The sequence below is a fragment of the Mercenaria mercenaria genome, chromosome 1 (genome assembly GCF_021730395.1).
Source record: "Mercenaria mercenaria strain notata chromosome 1, MADL_Memer_1, whole genome shotgun sequence".
Classification (NCBI taxonomy): domain Eukaryota; kingdom Metazoa; phylum Mollusca; class Bivalvia; order Venerida; family Veneridae; genus Mercenaria; species Mercenaria mercenaria.
This window is the reverse complement of record NC_069361.1, coordinates 2,277,812-2,300,493: the sequence shown is the minus strand read 5'-3', so window position 1 is coordinate 2,300,493 and position 22,682 is coordinate 2,277,812. Positions and strand designations below refer to the sequence as shown.

Below are 22,682 nucleotides of genomic sequence, written 5' to 3'. Positions count from 1 at the left end.
TTTGTTTTTCCTTCATTTCACATTTTTGTAGAATAAAACTTGTTTAGGTGAAAACATCACTTCAAAAACATGTATATCTCTACTATAATATTATTTTGTTGTTTATTTTCACAGATGGACTGTTGAGTCAGGATCAACAGGAGCTATCAGAGCGAGTCGCTCACCTCGAGAAACGTGTGCGTGAACAAGAAAATGAGATTGTATGCCTTAAAGGTGCTCTTGCAGACGTCCTGCGACGTCTTGGACAAGTTGAGACATCCTCAAAATGTTAGTATAATCAGTTTTAGAAGAAATTTCATAAATTTAAGATATAAGACAGTCACAGCATTTTTTTTCCAGATTCCACTTCTCTAACTAACAAAATGGGTCGTAAGAAATATTCTTAGACTTGTATTCATTAAACAAACTTTTTACAAGATGACCTACATACATCCTCTCAATCGACCAGAAGCCAATCTGTACTAGTATTGTAAATTGAAGATCGAGAGAAAACAGATATATATCATTGTCCTTACACAAATATACTTAAATGGTCACTGTTTCATAGAATACAATGACTTTACATTAGAAAATTTAGTGTGTATATTTTATTTTGAATGGATTGATACTTTTAAGCTGTTACATGGTTTGTCGCAACATGCATAATATTATAAACAGACAACAGCTGCAAGGCCAATATTTTCAAGGTCTCCGTACAATGAGAAGCTTTGAAATAATTAGAAAGAGACATAATCTGTAATGTTTTTCTTTCAGCACAAAACAGTATTCTGCCATCAAGGCCATTCAAAACGCCAGCTCCGCGAAGAACAGAGAGACCAAAGTCACAGGTGATAGAAAGCTCAAACTTTACACCTCGCTCTAGTGCCCCTAGTTCAGCCAGACAAACACCCAGAGGGGCCTCAGCAAATACAATGAAAAAATGGGGATCAACAGAAGGTATTCATTGATATGCATTCAAGAACCTGCAAAAATATACTTCGATTTTCATCACATTACAATTGCAAGAACCATATATTACAAAATTTACATGCTTGGTCATAGATTTTGGATCCATTAATATTGCACATAGAAGACCTTATTTCTATTTTATGACCTCCATGACCTCTCGTGCTTGTTAGGCAGACAAAAAGAAGTTATGACAGTATTGAATATTTATATGGAAACAAACTTCCTGTATAATCTTTATAATAACAACACTAGGATTGCTAGTCTAAATGTCTCCTACACACAGTTTGATTTCTAGTGCTTAGGCCAATGCAAGGGCTCAAATGTTTCAGCACACTGAAACATGGGCACCTTAAAACAAACAAATGTATACTATCTGGCTCCTTTCAATACACGTCACATAGCTGAAACATGTCCCTTTACATTTTAATTTGTAATCAGTAATGGAGGCAGGTATGGTATCAGGGGAGACAATCAAAATCCCCTTGATCAAAATCCCCTCCACTGAAAAATGACAGGGTGTTACAAAATCCCCTTCATACTTTTGCAGGGGGTATCATAATCCCCTCTGTGATTTTTACTTCTTTCATCAAGTTCATATACAACTTAAAAATCTATTGCATAAAGCACGTAAATACAATGCCTTTAGCAAACATAATATAATTTGGAGCACTGATATCTATATATCTATAATGTTAATCACAGAGGGGATTATGATACCCCCTGCAAATGTGCGAAGGGGATTTTGTAACACCCAGTCATTTTTCAGTGGAGGGGATTTTGATCAAGGGGATTTTGATATACACTCTGGTATCAGATAGAGTAAGGAAGGAGGTCTATTGATTGCACTGTTGATGTTTATTCAGTTCACAAGTATAGCTTTTTTTTATCTTCACCATGATAGCTTCAGGCTTGTTTCCTGGTTTCATACTTCTCTTGAAGATAACAACCAGCACTAGAGGGTTTTTGGAGAGGTCAAGATTTGAACTTGCTGTCTACGGTATGCATTGTTCTTCGTAGAACTTGTTTAGACCATTCCTACAATCTGCAGTCCTTGACTGAAATTTGGAGATTGTATTTTTTTCCTTGAATTGCAGATACTCAGAAAACACCAAGGCCACACAGCAGTTCACAGCTTAATCACTCCAAGTAAGTATCAGAATACTTGTCTACCTGATAATATATATACGTGTGTAAACAAGACTGAAGTTGACATGCATGTTACATGCATGTTGTAAACATATTTTGATAAAATAATTATCATTACATATTCATTTTATCTACATACTTTAAGGGATATGACTACAGTAAATATTTCTTTAAAGCAGAAATGTAACTGTTACACAGTTCTGAGTTACATGTAATGCATCTTTATGTATAAAATCAACCACCCTTTTTGTATAAATATTAAATAGAGATCTGTGCTGTTTCCAGGCAGTAATTGTGACCCCTTTGGAGAATATGGATATACATGTATAATTTTGCACAGGTTGTTCAGTCAGTCAGTCCATCCAAGCAAAGTTTTGGTCAAATTCCATCGGCTAATTACCTGTGGTCAGTTGATAGCCTGTTCCTATGGTGTTGGGGGTCAGTTGATGGCCTGTTCTTATGGTGTTGGGGGTCAGTTGGTCAAATGTCAAGGACACAGTGACTTCAAAGCTAGAAATGGTTTTCTAGTAATAAATAATCATTTATGCAACCATCAATTGATCATTTGGTTATTGAGTGGGATATCATTTGATGATTGCCTGTGCTCAGTAGGTTACCGCAAAAGTCAAGGTCACGTTCACTATGGTTTTCAAAAAGTTGTTAGAGAAGAAGGTTAGGACCAGCAGCTGTTAAACCTTCATAGGGCGATTGCTTGTGTCAGTAGACAACCCATAGATTTTAGGGTCATAAACATGAAACTGTCAGATACACTAAATTCTAATATGAAAGTCATGTTCTAAATACCAGAAATTTATTCTTAAACAAAGTTTCTACTTAATCACATGTAAAATTGTCCATAAACAGTGTTTTGTGTTTATTCATCTGTCGTTTTTGTTTCATGTTCATGTTCATCCTAGAGAGAGTTAATGTATAAGAGGAGAGATTGTTTGGTAGGATTTCTTGTAAGATTGTTGTATTGTTGTAACAGCACATAAAACATGTTTCTGTGTTCTTTACCATCATCCATTGTTGTCTTGTAGTATATTGTTACACAACATTGTACAGTTATATTATATGAAAATTATATATCAAGGGAAGTAACTGTTAGTCAGTTATTTCAGTTGTTCAGATGTAGTTGTCTAACATGAAACAGAAAGTAGTTGCTTTGGAATGGACAGGGACACACAACACTTCATGGAAAAGAAAAAGTTTGCTCAAAATAAACTAGTGGTACGGAGGAAAATAGTTTATCAATGTATCTAGTCTTAAATAGAAATATACTGTACCGGTGGGTTATTTAGAAGATGAAAATAAAGATTTACTTACTGTACATGAAGAAGGGAGATGAATATTTGTATCTTTTCAACACACTCTACATGAAAGAAGATAAAATGATAACCATTCAACATACTGCAAAAGGAACAGGATAAAACTATACCTTTTCAGCATACTGGTACCCTAAAAGAAAGAAGATAAACTTTATCTTTTCAAAATACCGGTGCCCCAAAAGAAGAAAGATCAACTTGTATCTGTTTAAACTGAAGACTACTGCATGTAGACCAACTTGTAATAAAACAGAAATAGGGAAGGAGTTGAATATACAGTGTCATATTTCAAAACCAAGAAGAGAGGGCGAAATTTCTGTTTAAGAAAGATAAACTGTTATGTATAAAAACTGAATGTATTTCTTTCAAAGATAGTTTGTTGTTTTCACATGGAAAATAATCCATGTTTGCTTAAATGCTCTAAGACAATTTATATGTATAATAAAACTCAAATATTGTGAACTTGTTTAGAGCAACTAACAATATTTTCTTCCCCAACTTTTTGCCATCTTTATACCATATAGAGATGTACAGATACATTTCTCACATGAAAAGTTCTACACCCAAAACAATGTTTCTAATCCACATCATTGTTAACACTATAGAGGTCACATTTTTGGCCCAATCTTAATGAAACTTGGTCAGAATGTTACCCTCAATAAAATCTTGCACGAGTTCGATATTGGGTCATCTGGGATCAAAAACTAGGTCATCAGGTCAAATCAAAGGAAAAGCTTGTTAACACTCTAGAGGTCACATTTTTGGCCCAATCTTAATGAAACTTGGTCAGAATGTTACCCTCAATAAAATCTTGGACGAGTTTGATATTGGGTCATCTGGGGTCAAAAACTAGGTCACCAGGTCAAATCAAAGGAAAAGCTTGTTAACACTCTAGAGGTCACAATTTTGGCCCAATCTTAATGAAACTTGACCAGAATGTTAATCTTGATGATCTTAAGGTCCAGTTTGAATCTGGGTCATGTAGGATCAAAAACTAGGTCACCAGGTCAAATCAAAGGAAAAGCTAGTTTACACTGTAGAGGCCACATTTATGACCATATCATAATGAAACTTGGTCAGAATGTTAATCTTGATGATCTTAATGTCAAGTGTAAATCTGGGTCAGGTGGGGTCAAAAACTAGGTCACTAGGTCAGATCAAAGGAAAAGCTTGTTAACACTGTAGAGGCCATATTTATGACTTATCTTCATGAAACTTAGTCAGAATGTTAAACTTGATGATCTTTAGGGCAAGTTTGAATCTGGGTCATGTTGGGTCAAAAACTAGGTCACCAGGTCAAATCAAAGGAAAAGCTAGTTAACATTTTAGAGGCCACATTTATGACCATATCTTAATGAAACTTTGTCAGAATGTTAATCTTGATGATCTTTAGGTCAAGTTTAAATCTGGGTCAGTTGGGGTCAAAAACTAGGTCACTAGGTCATATCAAAGGAAAACCTTGTTAACACTCTAGAGGCCACATTTATGACTGTATATTCATGAAACTTAGTCAGAATGTTAAACTTGATGATCTTTAGGTCAAGTTTGAATCTGGGTCATATCGGGTCAAAAACTAGGTCACGGGGTCAAATCAAAGGAATGGCTAGTTAACACTTTAGAGGCCACATTTATGACCATATCTTAATGAAACTTGGTCAGAATGTTAATCTTAATGATCTTTAGGTCTGTAGGTCAGGTGAGCGATACAGGGCCTTCATGGCCCTCTTGTTTGAGATATTTTCTTCTTTTACATTGAGGTTGTATGAAATATTGAATACAAATAAAGGCCTAGATGAGTCTGGATGCTTATCTCCAGTGTGCTGGGCAAGCGTTCCCCAGATACTACTGGAATATTGCTAATTGATTTTCTATATAATGTTTATTGGAAACACTATCAATAGTATGCATAATTAATGAAACTGGTAAAAGGTTTGAACTAAGACAACTTAATGTCACGGTATAGGACTTGATTATTAAAACAGGAAGAAAATGTATTGGTGGCCGGGTAGCTGAGTCGGTAGAGTATCGGAACGGTATTCCGAGGCCCTGGGTTCGAGTCCCGGTCTGGCTGCACATTTCTCTCACTCTGTGACATTAAAGGAAATGGGACATTTTATATATTTGTGAAAATATTACCAGTACATAAAATAGCTGGGCAACTTGGCTTAACAAGGCTTACACATATGACCCCAGTCTATGTGGTTGTAACATTTGAAAATTCAGCAAAGGTCTTGATTCATGACAAAGTGCCTTTCATAACTCGATCTTGCCCAAGTACAAGCTTCCTCCTCCGCATTGGCTCAGTGGACAATTGATGGAACAATTGAGCAATGTTATGTGATACCAGTTTGCTTTGTATGGAAGAAGTTGCTGTTTTGGCTCAACATCATCAACAAACAATCATCACAAACATGTTTTTCTAATAAACAGTCCCTGTAAATGCGTTTACATGATTGAAGAGATCAGGAATTTCCTTTCCTTCTATTTAATTTCAATTATTCATTGTTATAGTTTATTAAAAAAAATGATTTGCTGCTGTCATTATAAAGTAGAAAATGCACTGAGAAGTTGTTCATTGGTTCTGAATATATATAAGTCATAATTAACTTTGCAGAAATATTTGATGCATTTATCACATGATATGATCACATGATCAAAAACTTTCTGAAAATAACCTGAAGCACTTTTTCCTTGCATGCTCGAGTGTTTTCATTACATCTGTATGGTTGAATAGACGCAAGTACAGTTGTAATTACTAATTAATGGGGAAGTGTCAGTGAACAGTTACAGTTTACATGGTAACTATAGTATATTTACATACAAAACAAGTGATTAACTGTGACCAGCATTGATTTACTTGGAATGTGACATTTATAGTCACAGTTACTTTTGTCGTCTACTGCAGAGGTGTCTGTGTCCAACGTCTGCTGCTTGACCGTCTGTTCATACAGGAGTGACCAGTTACCTGAGAAATAATTTCTCGTGTGGAATAAGTTCTTACATTTTCAGAAGGTGTTTAATAAAACAAGAAACTGTTTAGTTTGATTAAGTTTTATCATAGTCTGATAGAGAAGGATAACAAGCATGTCTAAAAGAAGATCAAAGTCACAGTGAGTGAAATCAATTTATTTATATTGAATAATGTTACAGCTGTTGTATTTTATGCATGTATATAGAAATCTGCAAGTTTTTCCTTGTCAGATCAGGTAATTTCAACATGTATATGTTCTCAACAATACAGGGATAGGTTTGTGTAGTTTTTGCCAGAATGAATCATTTCTATGTATGTATGCTAAAAGGATAATGTAATCAGATGTTAAGGAGCTCGCCAGTTTTTGCTCGCATGTTTCATAAAATGATAAATATACTATGTGAATAATGAACAAGATACAGCAGTTTTGCATCAGTGTCTCAAATAATGATCAAGTATCAATCTTTAATTAAATGTCACATCCTCTCTTTTTTGTATAACAAATTGATAAAAACAAGTTTTAATTTAAAGGCGTATCTGTTGCAAAAATTGTGTATGAACAATGCTGTCTTTGTGGACGATCTTTTTGAAAGTTGTATGACTGTTTATGTATCATATACAGTATATACCACACTTTATTAAGCGGATGTAATTTACTTGTGTGTCTGAATGGGTTTGATATAGCCAGTTTCAATTTATTACCAACAATATTAAGTGAAAATCTACATCAAAGTATTAAAATGAGTGAAGATTTTGATATTTTGTGTGTATTTGTTTAGTTTTACAGACCTTTTTCTTTTTATATTTGGTAGTAGTTATTCATGTATATTTTATTTATTTTCATATTGCTAACAAAAAAACACCCCACAAATAATCTGATTACTATAAAAGCTGTGTTGATATCATAATATTGTATTTATTTGGAAAGAAAATGAGCCCATAGCCGTAAACTCCTAAATCATTCACAATAAGTTGAATAACATGAATATTAAATGCATAAATTCATATTGTGAGTGCAGTGGGGGATGGGGGTGCCTGGATTCCAGAGAGTATGCTGTATGATAATAAGAGGGCACACCTTGATGTATAAAGTAAAGGGGTACGTTTTTGTAAGGAAATTATAGTTCATGCAACCCATCTTTGCTTAATAAGACAGTAGAAGAAACAGTACTGTCTAATGTATTACATTCTTTTTTCTTTTAAATTTTGCTTTCAGGTGTCTAGATCAGACCATTTGTTTGTTGTTGCTTTTTTTTTCATTTGGAGATAATTATAATTTTGCCCCTTTTCATTTCAAAACACTATCAGAGTTAAAAGGGAATTGCTGTTATTGCAAAAAAGGAAACAAGTAGAAATAAAAAAAAATAACCCTGAAAAATTGAAAAAGATTTCCAGCCTGTAGCCGGGCTAAGTGGTGCCATTTAAGTTGAGTTCATCTTTAACTTACAAAAATCTGTCTTTGAAGACCTATTAATTTAAAAATGATATCATTTATGTACAGTTTGCCAAAAAAAAATACTGGTACACACAAAAAAAAACAAGCTACACACATATAGAAATCAAATTGCAATTTATATATACATGAACTATTGCATTTATTTTAATCATCTAATGCTGCTATATGTCTTAGTTAGGTTTCACAGCATGCCATTTCTGAAAATACCACAGCATTTTATCTTGCTGATAATTGCCTCCAGTTCAGTGATATTGGACACTGATATGCATAAACAGAAATCAACAGTTGAGAACCAGGTCCCAGAGGAAACTATATGCCATCAATTATACATAACAACTGGATGCCAACTGTACAAACAAACTCTGTTTCTACCCAATACATATCTCACTTTAAGCTAGCTTAACAGCCTGTGACAAAGTTTATGAGAGCTGGAGAATGTTTTATGTTCTTACTTTTCATCAATTAACTTTTCTGTTTCCTGCTTCATGTCCTTTGGTCTCAGTTCCCATTTCTTTGACTTTAAACAAATGAAAGTAAAATCAATTAGAGAAATATATTGTCAGTAAAATTGTGAAGTCTTGTTTGTAATATTTATAAGAAAGTCATTTCAAATTCTCTTTTGTCATTCCTTCGCTTCAATTTTCAACTTTTTTAATGTGTTTTCCCTCAAGTTTTGTATCAGTCTTAGCCAGATTTGTATTGTGTAAACAATTTCTTAGAAGCATTTTAAAGCATTTATAACAGATATATGTAACAGAAAACTATTTGCATATTATTACAAGTCACTTGTTATAGAAACGAATGAGGAAAGTAATTTTCAACCCTCTCTTGAATCAAAAGGAGATAAGGGAAATTAAAAGGAAGATACTAAAGTGGGTGCATTAAGTGTAGAAACAGCTAAAGTGATGGATGACAAAACTGTTAAAGATTCTTCTGGGACAACTGATGAAGAAACAGATACAAAAACACATACTGGAACAGATGTTAACAAAACTGAAGCAAAAGGTGGGTTTTCCGGAGAACAAGAAGCAGGAAAACAAAATGATCAGGTAGCCAGTGATGAAAAGAATGCACAAGAGCTAGGATTGAAGGGTAACTCCCTTAGTAATGATGAAAACAAAACAAACACTGCAGACATACCAGTAGATAATGCACATGATCAAACAACTAAAGAAACTGCTGGGACTGATGCAGTTGTTACAGACATTACTGATGGAGATGATGCACAGCTGAAAGAAGCCAGTGAAGTAGGATCTAATGATATTGGCAGAGGGTCTGCCAAAGTGGTTGCTGAAGAAATTGCTCAAGAAACAAACGAAGAAGAAAACAAAAATAATGATAGAGAAAGTATAAAAATGGCTGAGGGAGAAACCGTTAGTGTGACAAATAGAGCAACTGAAAAAGAATCTGATGGAAAACCTAAGAATGTGACAGATGGTGTGTCAAGTGCTGACGTTATTAAAGTGACAAGTGAAGAAATTGCCCAAGAAATCAAACAAGATAACAAATCAAACAATGTAGAAAATATTCCAGAAATTACTGAGAATATTGAAGAACGAGGCAGTGAAACTGGGGAAAATTTTAGTAAAGAAGACCAACCTGGAAGTAAGGAGGAACTAGTCGAGATAAGTTCAGAAGTAAACATAAATGGAACAAAAGATAGTACTCATGGTGAATTGCTAAAGGAACATGAATCAGAAAATAATGTCCTTACTGATGATGAAAACAAAGTAAACAAGGAAGACATTATAGCTGTTAACATACATGATGAAACTGTCAAGACAGATACAGACAATACTGAAAATGATATGCATCTGAAGGAAAATAACCAAACTGTAGAACTAGCTGTAAATGTGAACTCAGTTGATAGTAATAAGGAAACATCAACTAAAACATCTGAAGAAGAACACAGCGAATTAAGTACTCAAGGTAATGGTCAGTCTGATACAAATAAAAATGGAGAAAATGGAACCAAAGGAGTAAATGAAAGAAGTAAAGACAATGGACACAAAAATGAGGCGGTAGAAATAAAATCAGAGACAACAGTGAAAATTGAAATGACTAATAACATTCAGTCAAAAAGTAATGAAGAGGAACTTAAAGATACACAAGATAAAAATGTAGTTGAGGAAGATAGTGCAGTTAAAGATATAGAATTGAGCCAAGGGGAACATGACAGAACAATAGAGGAGAAGAGTGAGCAAACTGATTCAAAAATAGAAAAACACAGTTCATTTGAAGCAAAAAATGAAAATGTCAGTAGTTCAGAAAACGGTGTCAACAACAATGCAGAATTAGGTATAAATGCCAAGTTTGTTGAGTCTGAAAAAGTGGATGGGGATGATGCAGAGGTCTGTAAGGAAAGTAACAATAACAACATTCAAGTTGTTGCAGACAATAACTCTACCACAACTTCTAATAGAGCAGAATCAAGCAATTCTACAACAGATGAATTAAAAGCTTCTGTTATGATAGACCCAACAGCTGCGAAAGCTGGGACAGATAGTAACATGGAAATTAGCCAAGAAAAATGTAGAAATGAAAATGAGGTAAATCAAGACCTTGAACAGAATAACAGTGAGTATATTGCCCAAACCATTCACGAAAATGGGGATATAAAATTATCTGAAAATCAGCAAACAAACAAAATAGATATAAAAAATGAAGTAGTAATCAAGACTACTGAAAAAGACACTTTAAATATAAAAATTCGTAGTACTGGACAAACTTCAGTTTTCATTGAAAATAAAATTGTTAATAAAAGGTCTGAGCACAGTAATGTAGAAAAAGTAACAGAATTAGAAAAAGAAATAAAAGACCTTGCCATAAAGGAGAATGTACATGTTAACAAAGCCCGAACTAACTCTAAGAAAGGAAGTAATAATAAGACAAAAAAAGGAGGAATATTTGTTGACTTGCAGAAAGAAATAAAAGGAGTGTATGAAAGCAAATTCAAGAGAAGAAGAAAGTAGGTTTATTTGCTCATTGTTTTTGTTTTCTAGATTATGTCCATGTCTCCTTTCTGAGATATTTATTTTTTCGATAATTTGTGTCTTTGATATTACATGGAGATAATTATGATTTAGCAGTACTGTACATGCTTCTGAGTCTATTTCTAGGGGCCGTTAGTTGTTGTTGTTGTTGTTTGTCTTATATGTGGTTGTTAAAGATAGCAACTTTACTTTTAATTGTATGATATAGTTTCAAATTTCTTGAAAGGTAAGTTCGGCTAAAGATACTCTTATGGTGTTTTGAGCATTGAATTTGAGAATATTTCTTAAAATAATCCACCATTGCATGAAAGAAAGGAATGCGCTTTTGATGCATCTCTGAACTGATGTTCCATTATGGACTTTCACAAGATACCTTCTCCCCAAAATAAAGTGGATAAAATATTTTCCATTTTGTTATTGCATTTTAACATTTAATGTTGCTTTTCTATGATTTTATTAGCCCACCATCATCAGATGGTTGGCTATTCAAATAACTCTGCGTCCGTGGTCTGTCGTCCTTCCGTCCGTCCGTCCTTCCGTTAACAATTTCTCGTTATCGCATCTCCTCAGAAACTACCAGGGGGATTTTGACCAAACTTTGTCAGAATGATGTATTGGTACCCTAGTTGTGTCCCCCTGAAAATCAGACTGGTTCAACAATTTTTTAGTAAGTTATGGCCCTTTGTTTATTTCTGTAATTTACATAGATTTATATAGGGAAAAACTTTGAAAATCTTCTTGCCCAAAACCACAGAGCCTAAAGCTTTGATATTTGGTATGAAGCATCATCTAGTGGTACTCTACCAAGATGATTCAAATTATTTCCCTGGGGTCTAATATGGCCCCGCCCCGGGGGTCACATGGTTTATATAGACTTACATAGGGAAAAACTTTGAAAAACCTCTTGTCCAAAACCACAGGGCCTAGGGCTTTGATATTTTGTATGTGACATCATCTAGTGGTCTTCTACTAAGATTGTTCAAATTATCTCCCTAGGGTCAAATATGGCCCCGCCCCGGGGGTCACATGGTTTACATAGACTTATATAGGGAAAAACTTTGAAAATCTTCTTGTCCAAACCACAAAGCCTAGGGCTTTGATATTTGTAATGTAGCATCGTCTAGTGGTTCTCTACCAAGTTTGTTAAAATTATCCCCCTAGGGTCAAATATGGCCCCTCTGGGGGTCACATGGTTCATATAGACTTATATAGGGAAAAGCTTTTAAAAACTTTTTGTCAATAACCTACAACATTCAGATTTGGACCACATATATGGTTTTGAGTGGCAAGATGAACCTTGACATGAGTTGACCTTGATTTTGACCTAGTGACCTACTTTCACATTTCTGTAGCTACAACCTTCAAATTTGGACCACATGCATAGTTTTGTGCACTGAAATAAACTTTGACCTTGACATTGACCTAGTGACCTACTTTCACATTTTTGAAGGTACAGGCTTCAAATTTGGACCCCATGCATAGTTTTGTATTCCGAAATAAAATTTGACCTTGATTTTGACCCAGTGACCTACTTTCACATTTCTCAAGCTATAGCCTTCAAATTTGGACCACTTGCATAGTTTTGTGTACTGAAATGAACTTTGACCTTAAGATTGACCTAGTGACCTACTTTCACATATCTGTAGCTACAGGCTTCAAATTTAGACCACATGAATAGGATTGTGTACCGAAACAAACTTTGACCTTGACATTGACCTAGTGACCTACTTTCACATTTTTGAAGGTACAGGCTTCAAATTTGGACCACATGCATAGATTTGTGTTCTGAAGTGAAGTTTGACCTTGATTTTGACCTAGTGACCTACTTTCACATTTCTGAAGCTACAGCCTTAAAATTTGGACCACTTGCATAGTTTTGTGTACCGAAATAAACTTTGACCTTAAGATTGACCTAGTGACCTACTTTCAATTTTCTCAAACTACAGTCTTCAAACATTATGCACATGCATAGTTTTGTGTACAAAGAACTTTGTCCTTGAAATTGATCTAGTGACCTACTTTCACATTTCTCAAGCTACAGCTTTCAAATTTAGACCACATGCACAGTGTTGTGTACGGAAATGAAATTTGACCTTGAGCTAGTCAATAAGTCTTGAAATTTGGAACACACAAAAATGGCACATTGGTGGGCGCCAAGATCACTCTGTGATCTCTTGTTTGTATTCCTTATGTTAAATTCATCCTTGGTATTTGTGTTGTTCATAATAAAGTATTGGCAAGGTGAAGGCTTACTATCATAAAGGCTGATTTGTTTGTTAATTTGTAAAAGGTTCGGTCTTTTATCTAGCATCTGATGGAATATTTAAGATGCAGTCTCTTTTTATTTCTCCCGGTTTTAGCTTAGAATTTTTCAGACAGAGCTTTTATATCTTAGAGTTATTGAATTGTTTATTTAAACAGCAGTTGTTGGATATATTTGTCATTTCACTGTACACTTGAGTTTTTGTTGGTTAGGGAAGTTTAGTTATTTTTATGCCACTTGTGTTGAAGACATAGTTATAGGTTTTTAACTGTCTGTCCTTCTGTCATTCCATCTGTATGTATGTCCATCAGTCTGTCCATCACACTTCCTTGTATACTCAACATCCACAGTTTTAAGCTAGTTCAAATGAACTTTGGTATACACTATTAACATGGATATGCACATATTATAAGGACTTTCTTGTCAAATTATTATTATTGAGTTATGCCCCCTTTATCTGACCTTGCCATATTACAGCTACATCTGATGATCTGTACCTTGTTTGCTCACCAGTAACACATGGTATACATCACCAACATGAAGTAGGTTTGTGCATATTATCAGGACTTTCCTGTCCAATTATTTTTTGTCAAAATTTTGAGTTTATGAGCTAATTAAGAACTACCTATTGTACCTTGTGTGCTCAACTCCAACTTCAAATGAAATAATGTATACATCATCAAATTTCATGTCCAGTTGTGCTCCTTATGGACTCAACAATATTGCAACTAAATCTGTACCTTGTGAATGCGACTCCTTCTACAGTTCCAGTGCAGTTCAAATGAACCTTGTTACCCAGCAGACATTAATTCTGCAATTCCCCTTTTTTCATCTTTATATTTTTCTGTCAAGCATTTTCAGGAGGTATATTTTAAAAATGTTGAAATTATTCTTGTTGTTTTGTAAAAAAAACATTCATGTTTCATTCAGCAGATCTCTACAAAACTTCTTGATAGAATCAGTATAAATTTGATTAAGGTCATCATCTAATTTTGGTCATTTTTAGCCCACCATCATGATGATGGTGGGCTATTAAAATCACTCTGCGTCCGTGGTCCGTCCGTCCGTTAACAATTTCTCGTTATCGCATCTCCTCAGAAACTACTGGGGGGATTTTGACCAAACTTTGTCAGAATGATGTATTGGTACCCTAGTTGTGTCCCCCTGAAAATCAGACTGGTTCAACAATTTATGAGTGAGTTATGGCCCTTTGTTTATTTCTATAATTTATATAGATTTATATAGGGAAAAACTTTGAAAACCTTCTTGTCCAAAACCACAGAGCCTAGGGCTTTGATATTTGGTATGAAGCATCATCTAGTGGTCCTCTACCAAGATGATTCAAATTATTTCTCCGGGGTCAAATATGGCCCCGCCCTGGGGGTCACATGGTTTATATAGACTTATATAGGGAAAAACTTTGAATAACCTCTTGTCCAAAACCACAGGGCCTAGGGCTTTGATATTTTGTATGTGACATCATCTAGTGGTCTTCAACTAAGATTGTTCAAATTATACCCCTAGGGCATACATGCCATAATTTTTCAGAACGTTTCCGGGATTCTGAGTTAAAATTTCCGGGATTTTTACCTTTTGTCCGGGACATACACCGTGACATTGGTATTCATCTGTTTCATGCAAAAATATCATAATATACATGTAGTTTCCCGAGACTAAACATTGTTCACTCGCTTGTATTAATTTGCGGCAAATGTCGTCTAGCTTTCTTAGGGAGGTAAATACATGTATACGGGTAATACATCTATAGTTCGGCACGTGAATTTATTGCGTTCCCGAGGTGAACAGAATTACGAAGAGACTTACGATATACGAAGAATCAACCTGGTCATCGTGATTTAGATTCTTGCTAATTTGGTATCATTCTAAAGCTTAAACATTTATCTAATAATTAAATGAATCCTTAAAGGAATAAAATAAATCTTGTAGATAAAATCGACAATATAAAATATTTGGAGTCTGGTCAATTTTCATGGGTCGGTCGGCAAAGGCATTCAGCATTTTAATTTAAAATATGTGTGACAATCGATCTAGATCTTAAATAATTACAACCTTTTAAAATAATTATCGTTTAATTGACCGTTTTCAATAATCTCTTCCATAAAGGCTACATGTAGCTTTACCGCCAACGTGCTAAAAACAAAGTGATTTACGACTAATTTAACTATCATAAAACAGTTATTGATTGCATAATCCTGTCAGGGTCATCATAATAACTGACTGTAACTTAATCAGTGTCATCAAAAGATCGTCGCGTGATCAAAGCAGGCTTAATCAACACGTGTCCCGCTCGCCCGCTCGAGGGCATAAAGTGATTAGGAATAAACAATGTGACAACGGGGACTGTTTATTGTGTAAAATTTAACAAATTATAGACAAAAACAAGTTTTTTGGGGGATTGTTTTCATTTGTTCCTGTATTTTTATTTTTCCGGGACATTTTAAGACTGTCCGGGACACCGGGATGAGTATGTAATTTCCGGGACAATCCCGGACAATCCGGGACGTATCACATGTATGCCCTAGGGTCAAATATGGCCCCGCCCTGGGGGTCATATGGTTTACATAGACTTATATAGGGAAAAACTTTGAAAATCTTCTTGTCCAAACCACAAAGCCTAGGGCTTTGATACTTGTAATGTAGCATCATCTAGTGGTTCTCTACCATGTTTGTTCAAATTATCCTCCTAGGGTTAAATATGGCCCCGCCCCGGGGGTCACATGGTTCATATAGACTTATATAGGGAAAAGCTTTTAAAATGTTCTTGTCAGTAACTACAACATTCAAACTTGGACCACATGTATATTTTTGAGTGGCAAGATGAACCTTGACATGAGTTGACCTTGATTTTGACCTAGTGACCTACTTTCACATTTCTGTAGCTACAGCCTTCAAATTTGGACCACATGCATAATTTTGTGCACTGGAAAAAACTTTGATCTTTATTTTGACCTAGTGACCTACTTTCACATTTTTGAAGGTACAGGCATCAAATTTGGACCATATGCATAGTTTTCTGTTTCAAAATGAAATTTGACATTGATTTTGACCTAGTGACCTACTTTCACATTTCTCAAGCTACAGCCTTCAAATTTGGACTACATGCATAGTTTTGTGTATCGAAAAAAACTTTGACCTTGACATTGACCTAGTGACCTACTTTCACATTTTTGAAGGTACAGGCTTCAAATTTGGACCACATGCATAGTTTTGTATTCTGAAATAAAATTTGACCTTGATTTTGACCTAGTGACCTACTTTTACATTTCTCAAGCTACAGCCTTCAAATTTGGACCAATTGCATAGTTTTGTGTACTGAAATGACCTTTGACCTTTACATTGACCTAGTGACCTACTTTCACATTTTTAAGGTACAGGCTTCAAATTTGGACCACATGCATAGTTTTGTATTCCGAAATAAAATTTGACCTTGATTTTGACCTAGTGACCTACTTTTACATTTCTCAAGCTACAGCCTTCAGATTTGGACCACATGCATAGTTTTGTATACCGAAACAAACTTTGACCTTTACATTGACCTAGTGACCTACTTTCACATTTTTGAAGGTACAGGCTTCAAATTTGGACCACATGCATAGTTTTGTATTCCGAAGTAAAATTTGACCTTGATTTTGTTCTAGTGACCTACTTTTACATTTCTCAAGCTACAGCCTTCAAATTTGGACCACTTGCATAGATTTGTGTTGTGTACGGAAATGAAATTTGACCTTGAGCTAGTCAGTAAGTCTTGAAATTTGGAACACTCAAAAATGGCACATTGGTGGGCGCCAAGATCACTCTGTGATCTCTTGTTAAACATATTTTGTAGCTAGAAATTTGATAAAGCAATGCTAAAGCATGCAGAAGATAAAAAAACAAAACAAATCTTAAACAAGTTTATACTGACCTTGGCATTTTAATGCTCACTGTACTCTTTATGATTAATAATTATATACTACAGGTGTTGTAAAATGTGTCATTTAACATGTTTTCTATTCAAGAATGTACCCAAGTCCTTGTTTATCATTAAAATCAGCATGTATTGTGTATCAGTAAATATTGTATCTTGTTTAATATTTTTCTTTCTAGACGTCTTAGTACTTCCCACGGCAGCTTGCCTATAAAACATGCAGTATCCAAAGGGTAAACCACTGACAGTGTTTGAACAGTCCATATACTAACATGACATTTATGAGGGAAATTTATAGACACCAACAGCCCAAGAAACAATGTTCATTCTCGGGTTTTCAACACTATTAATAAATAAGTTCATATTTCTCAAATGACTTGAAAGTTTCAAGAAATTTCTGTAAAACTGTTATTATAGTGAATAATTATACTGTTCATCATTAAGCTAAGTTTATATCATGCTAAGAATAAATGTTGGTGTCTGTAAGTTAACCTGAGACTCTTTACTATCCAGGGATGCTGTATTGTACTCTAGGAAGCTAATTAGAATTTACTATGTCATACGTTCAGTAAATGCTAGTCCTGTCACAGACATTTGTTGGCTTCATACTGGTAACCTATACAGACCCAGGACCTATAGGGCAGTATATGGAACCTTTATAGTTTGTGTCAGGTAGCAGAATACTAAATTTCTGGATAGTATAAAGATAGTATAAAGATTTGCTTCTTAAGTAAAATCATACTCCAGTACTAGAAAACTACGGACATCTTATGAAAGCTTAGTCATTGCTATGACTTCTAAAAAATTATGAAATTTCTATAAAGTTAAAATTTGACTTTTGTTTTAGCACAACTCTATATTACTCGATATTTAATTAGCACATTGCATAAGGTGTCTGGAGAGAAACATTTATTTGATTTACTTATTAAAGACATAGTGTTTGCCTGTATTTATCAAGTTTTTCTGTTTTATATCTGCTAGTTTAGTGCTAGGTTTATTTACAGCATTTCTAGAAATAGTTCTGTCCCTACTTTCAGTGTCAACAACCAAATTAAACCAAATAATTCATGCTAGATATTATTCTAATCAATAACATGTGAAAGGGCATTTACTGATATCATATGGTAATATTCAGTTTTTCATTCTAAAACTTTATACAAAGGATTAATTTATTATGGAACAAGAAGTAAGTTTTTGCCCAGTTACAGGACTGTTTTAGCAATTTTATGATTTTCACCAGTCTCATGTTCATAACTATCTAACAGATACTATAACTTGAGGATGTATAAGTTTGGGAAAATCAGAAGGGCACCTGTTAATCCCCAGTAAGTGTCTGCATGCTTTAACTTTCCCTAAACATTTGAATGCTCTGCTCAACCAGTTTTTGAGCCATTTTAAAATAGTGCATTGTGGTCTGAAACCTAAAAGGGAGGTAACCCATTGTGAGGTTATTGTACAATTTTTTATTTGACAAGTAGGTATTTTACCTAGAATGATGTTTTTTTCTTGGGTCCTCTTTTGGACTTACCTATCCAAGATATTTATGCATGCTGTGCCAGATGTTTTATTATTCTGTGTGATGTCTAATGTCTCGAAGTGATTTGTCATGCATATTACTACAAAGGTATTTGCAATAGAAGTTTTCTTAACTTTTATGAAATATAATGCATGTTCTTTTCGTAAAATGAATGTTGCTTTTCTGGCTCAAGAAATCTTGTCTAATGTATACAAGATGGACAGGTGGCATATTTTTGCATTACTATTTTTAGCTCACCTGTCACAAAGTGACAAGGTGAGCTTTTGTGATCGTGCGGTGTCCGTCGTCCGTCGGTGCGTGCGTCCGTAAACTTTTGATTGTGACCACTCTAGAGGTCACATTTTTCATGGGATCTTTATGAAAGTTGGTCAGAATGTTCATCTTGATGATATCTAGGTCAAGTTCGAAACTGGGTCACGTGCCATCAAAAACTAGGTCAGTAGGTCTAAAAATAGAAAAACCTTGTGACCTCTCTAGAGGCCATATATTTCACAAGATCTCCATGAAAATTGGTCAGAATGTTCACCTTGATGATATCTAGGTCAAGTTCGAAACTGGGTCACGTGCCTTCAAAAACTAGGTCAGTAGGTCTAAAAATAGAAAAACCTTGTGACCTCTCTAGAGGCCATATATTTCACAAGATCTTCATGAAAATTGATCAGAACGTTCACCTTGATGATATCTAGGTCAAGTTCGAAACTGGGTCACGTGCCATCAAAAACTAGGTCAGTAGGTCAAATAATAGAAAAACCATGTGAATTCTCTAAAGGCCATATTTTTCATGGGATCTGTATGAAAGTTGGTCTGAATGTTCATCTTGATGATATCTAGGTTAGGTTCGAAACTGGGTCACATGCGGTCAAAAACTAGGTCAGTAGGTCTAAAAATAGAAAAACCTTGTGACCTCTCTAGAGGCCATAAATTTCATGAGATCTTCATGAAAATTGGTCAGAATGTTCACCTTGATGATATCTAGGTCAAGTTCGAAAGTGGGTCACCTGCCACCAAAAACTAGGTCAGTAGGTCAAATAATAGAAAAACCTTGTGACCTCTCTAGAGGCCATATTTTTCATGGGATCTGTATGAAAGTTGGTCTGAATGTTCATCTTGATGATATCTAGGTCAAGTTCGAAACTGGGTCATGTGCCTTCAAAATCTAGGTCAGTAGGTCAAATAATAGAAAAACATTGTGACCTCTCTAAAGGCCATATTTTTCATGAGATCTGTATGAAAATTGGTCTGAGTGTTCATCTTGATGATATCTAGGTCAAGTTTGAAATCTTTTGACCTTTCTAGAGACCATATTTTTCAATGGATCTTCATGAAAATTGATCTGAATGTTCACCTTGATGATATCTAGGTCAGTTTCGAAACTGGGTCACGTGCAATCAAAAACTAGGCCAGTAGATATAAAAATAGAAAAACCTTGTGACCTCTCTAGAGGCCATATTTTTCATGAGATCTTCATGAAAATTAGTGAGAATTTTTATCTTGATAATATCTAGGTCAAGTTCAAGACTGGGTCACATGAACTCAAAAACTAGGTCACTATGTCAAATAATAGAAAAAACGACGTCATACTCAAAACTGGGTCATGTGGGAAGAGGTGAGCGATTCAGGACCATCATGGTCCTCTTGTTAAAATTTTACATACATTTTGGTGTATTATAGCCAATTAAAATATACTGAGAACTGTGCTAGAAGCCCCTTCTGATATTCTTCATAAATTCACTTTAATTAAGCAGCCACTTGTAATAAGCAGCTATCTTTCTAGTAGCTATGCCTCCCACCACACAGTGGTGTGGAAGACATATTGATTTACTCCTATATGTGTGTGTGTGCGCGTGTTTGTCTGTCACTCTGTCTGTCTGTCAGTCTCTCTGTCACAAATCTTGTCTGCACTCTTGAGTCAAACATTTCTCATCCAATCTTCACCAAACTTGAGCAAAATGTATTTGACCATAAGTCCTCGGCTAAGTTCGATAACTAGCCAAATCGGCCCAGGCACTTCGGAATTAAATTATCGAAAAACGCTCAGATCTTGGGACACATAAAGGATCCCTATCCTACTAATCATTAGTAGTATAGGAGTCCTTTTAGCCCCACTTGTCTGCGCTGTAAATCCAGTCTTCACCAAACTTGAACAAAATGTGTTTGACCATAAGTCCTCAGCCAGTTTGGATCGTGAGCCAAATCGCACAAGGCACTTCGGAATTATGGCCCTTGTATTACCGAAAACTGGCTCTTCACCAAACTTGAACAAAATGTGTTTGCACGTAAGTCCTCAGCCAGTTTGGATCGTGAGCCAAATCGCACAAGGCACTTCGGAATTATGGCCCTTGAATTACCGAAAATTGGCTCTTCACCAAACTTGAACAAAATGTGTTTGCCAATAAGTCCTCGGACAAGTTCGAGAACTAGCCAAATCAGCCTAAGCACTTCGGAATTATGGCCCTTGAACATAATTACCAATAGGCCACTTACACCAACACGTAAACAGTATATAAAAACAGACTTACTATTCAGATGATTAGGCAGTTGTAGGAGACATGCGCTTTTCTCAAAAGCACCTCTAGTTTTTACATTGTTCAGCAAACTCTGTTCAGCAAATTCACGCAATGTAAATGGCTGATGTAATTTATAGGAAAGAAAAAATAGTGCACAACAAGGATACATGTATAGCTTTCTGCCTTTTAGCTGTTTCTAATAATCTGAAATACCATAATCCTCTTTTCAACCCTTTTTCTGAGTACTGGCTGAAATTCTCTAGATCTTCTTTACATCTGTATCTTTTATCTTTTATATCTCTAAATTATAACTTGACAGTTTCATCACTGTATACTCAAACTTTATAAAAAAAAACATTATCTACAAAACTATAGTAAATAATTAAGAGACACATAATTATGTATTTATATATTTTGTGTTTATTAGGTAAATCATGCATGTAAATGCATGAAGTAATTTGATTTTGTTAAACATGTAGATTTTATGTGCTCATTTTAGGCACTATATTACCATTTTATAATAACAGTATCTATATATATTGTGACAGTAACTGTAAGCAGAGAAGGAGATAACGGTTCAATTTTTATAATCTCCTTTTTCTTTTATTTCAGCATCAAACCACCAACATGGGATGAAGGTATGTATAAATGGTAGTTAATAACAGAATAAAAAATATTAGACCAATATTTCATTTGACTCCATACTGAGCTAAAGACCACCTCTGAATAAAGGTCACTACAATAAAACTTGTTTATAAAGGCCTCTATTTTCTCTTCCAATTTAACTACATTGTAAATTTACCTGTGTTGTGAGAGCACCTGTCAACAAAGATCATTGTTTTCATTTTCCAAGGGTGGCCTATATAGACAGGTTTGACTCGGTGTGATTTTTGCCTTTCGCAGAGAATGTAGTAAGGATCAGAGCATGCCAAAATGGCATTTGACTGTACAATTTTCATTTAGGGATCACTATCTTAAGGTTTGAAAAAAATTGCAAAGATTATATCGGGTTATTTTTTGCATGATAAATTATCAATGAAGGTATCTTTTTATCTTAACTGTAATGCCACTGAACAATACCTATTGTGTCATATTTGTCTCCAAATGGAAACTAAATTTATCGTACATTTAATAGAAATTAGATGAAAATTATGTTATTGCAGATAAGTACCTATAAATGAATTAGTTCAGCTGTGTATAGCATGAATTTTACATGATCTTATATATGATAACCATTGATTACAAGACAATTCTGCTTTCAGAGGACAGGTACATCCGTATGCACCTGAAGGGTCGTCCTGTTTGCTTGTATGCTCCATCAACACTTGATTGTTACGATGTGAAAGCAGCCCAGAATCCGCCAGAACATCAACTCAAGCTGGAATGGGTGTATCCTTTCACTGTATATATTGTATTGTTTCGAAACCTTTCAGCCATGATGCATAATGCCCCAGACAGATAAAATTATTGTTCAGATAGGGAATTTCAATTATAACGATTAAGTTTCAAAGATTTTTAGTCATTTTCATACCGGACCCTTTAACGGCAAGTAATAGGATGTGTTGAAGCTAATGGAAAATTTAAGTTACACACTTGTTACACATATAA

At 34.8% G+C, this 22,682-nt stretch overlaps 1 protein-coding gene across 9 annotated transcripts in view; it reads left to right on the top strand.

Moving 5' to 3' along the window:
- The window catches only part of LOC123524816 (echinoderm microtubule-associated protein-like 2), an 89,008-nt gene that overhangs the window by 31,715 nt on the left and 34,611 nt on the right, over positions 1 to 22,682 (top strand). For 6 of the 9 annotated variants that reach the window (XM_053537916.1, XM_053537900.1, XM_053537913.1 and 3 more), the window contains 6 exons: positions 115 to 267; positions 754 to 936; positions 2,043 to 2,094; positions 18,296 to 18,355; positions 21,687 to 21,712; positions 22,337 to 22,463. In XM_053537916.1, the coding sequence (XP_053393891.1) occupies positions 115 to 267; positions 754 to 936; positions 2,043 to 2,094; positions 18,296 to 18,355; positions 21,687 to 21,712; positions 22,337 to 22,463 (601 nt within the window). Of the gene's footprint in view, positions 1 to 114; positions 268 to 753; positions 937 to 2,042; positions 2,095 to 6,232; positions 6,530 to 17,209; positions 17,264 to 18,295; positions 18,356 to 21,686; positions 21,713 to 22,336; positions 22,464 to 22,682 lie in introns of those variants that run through there. The other 3 variants (XM_053537902.1, XM_053537924.1, XM_053537929.1) reach the window with 3 other exon arrangements.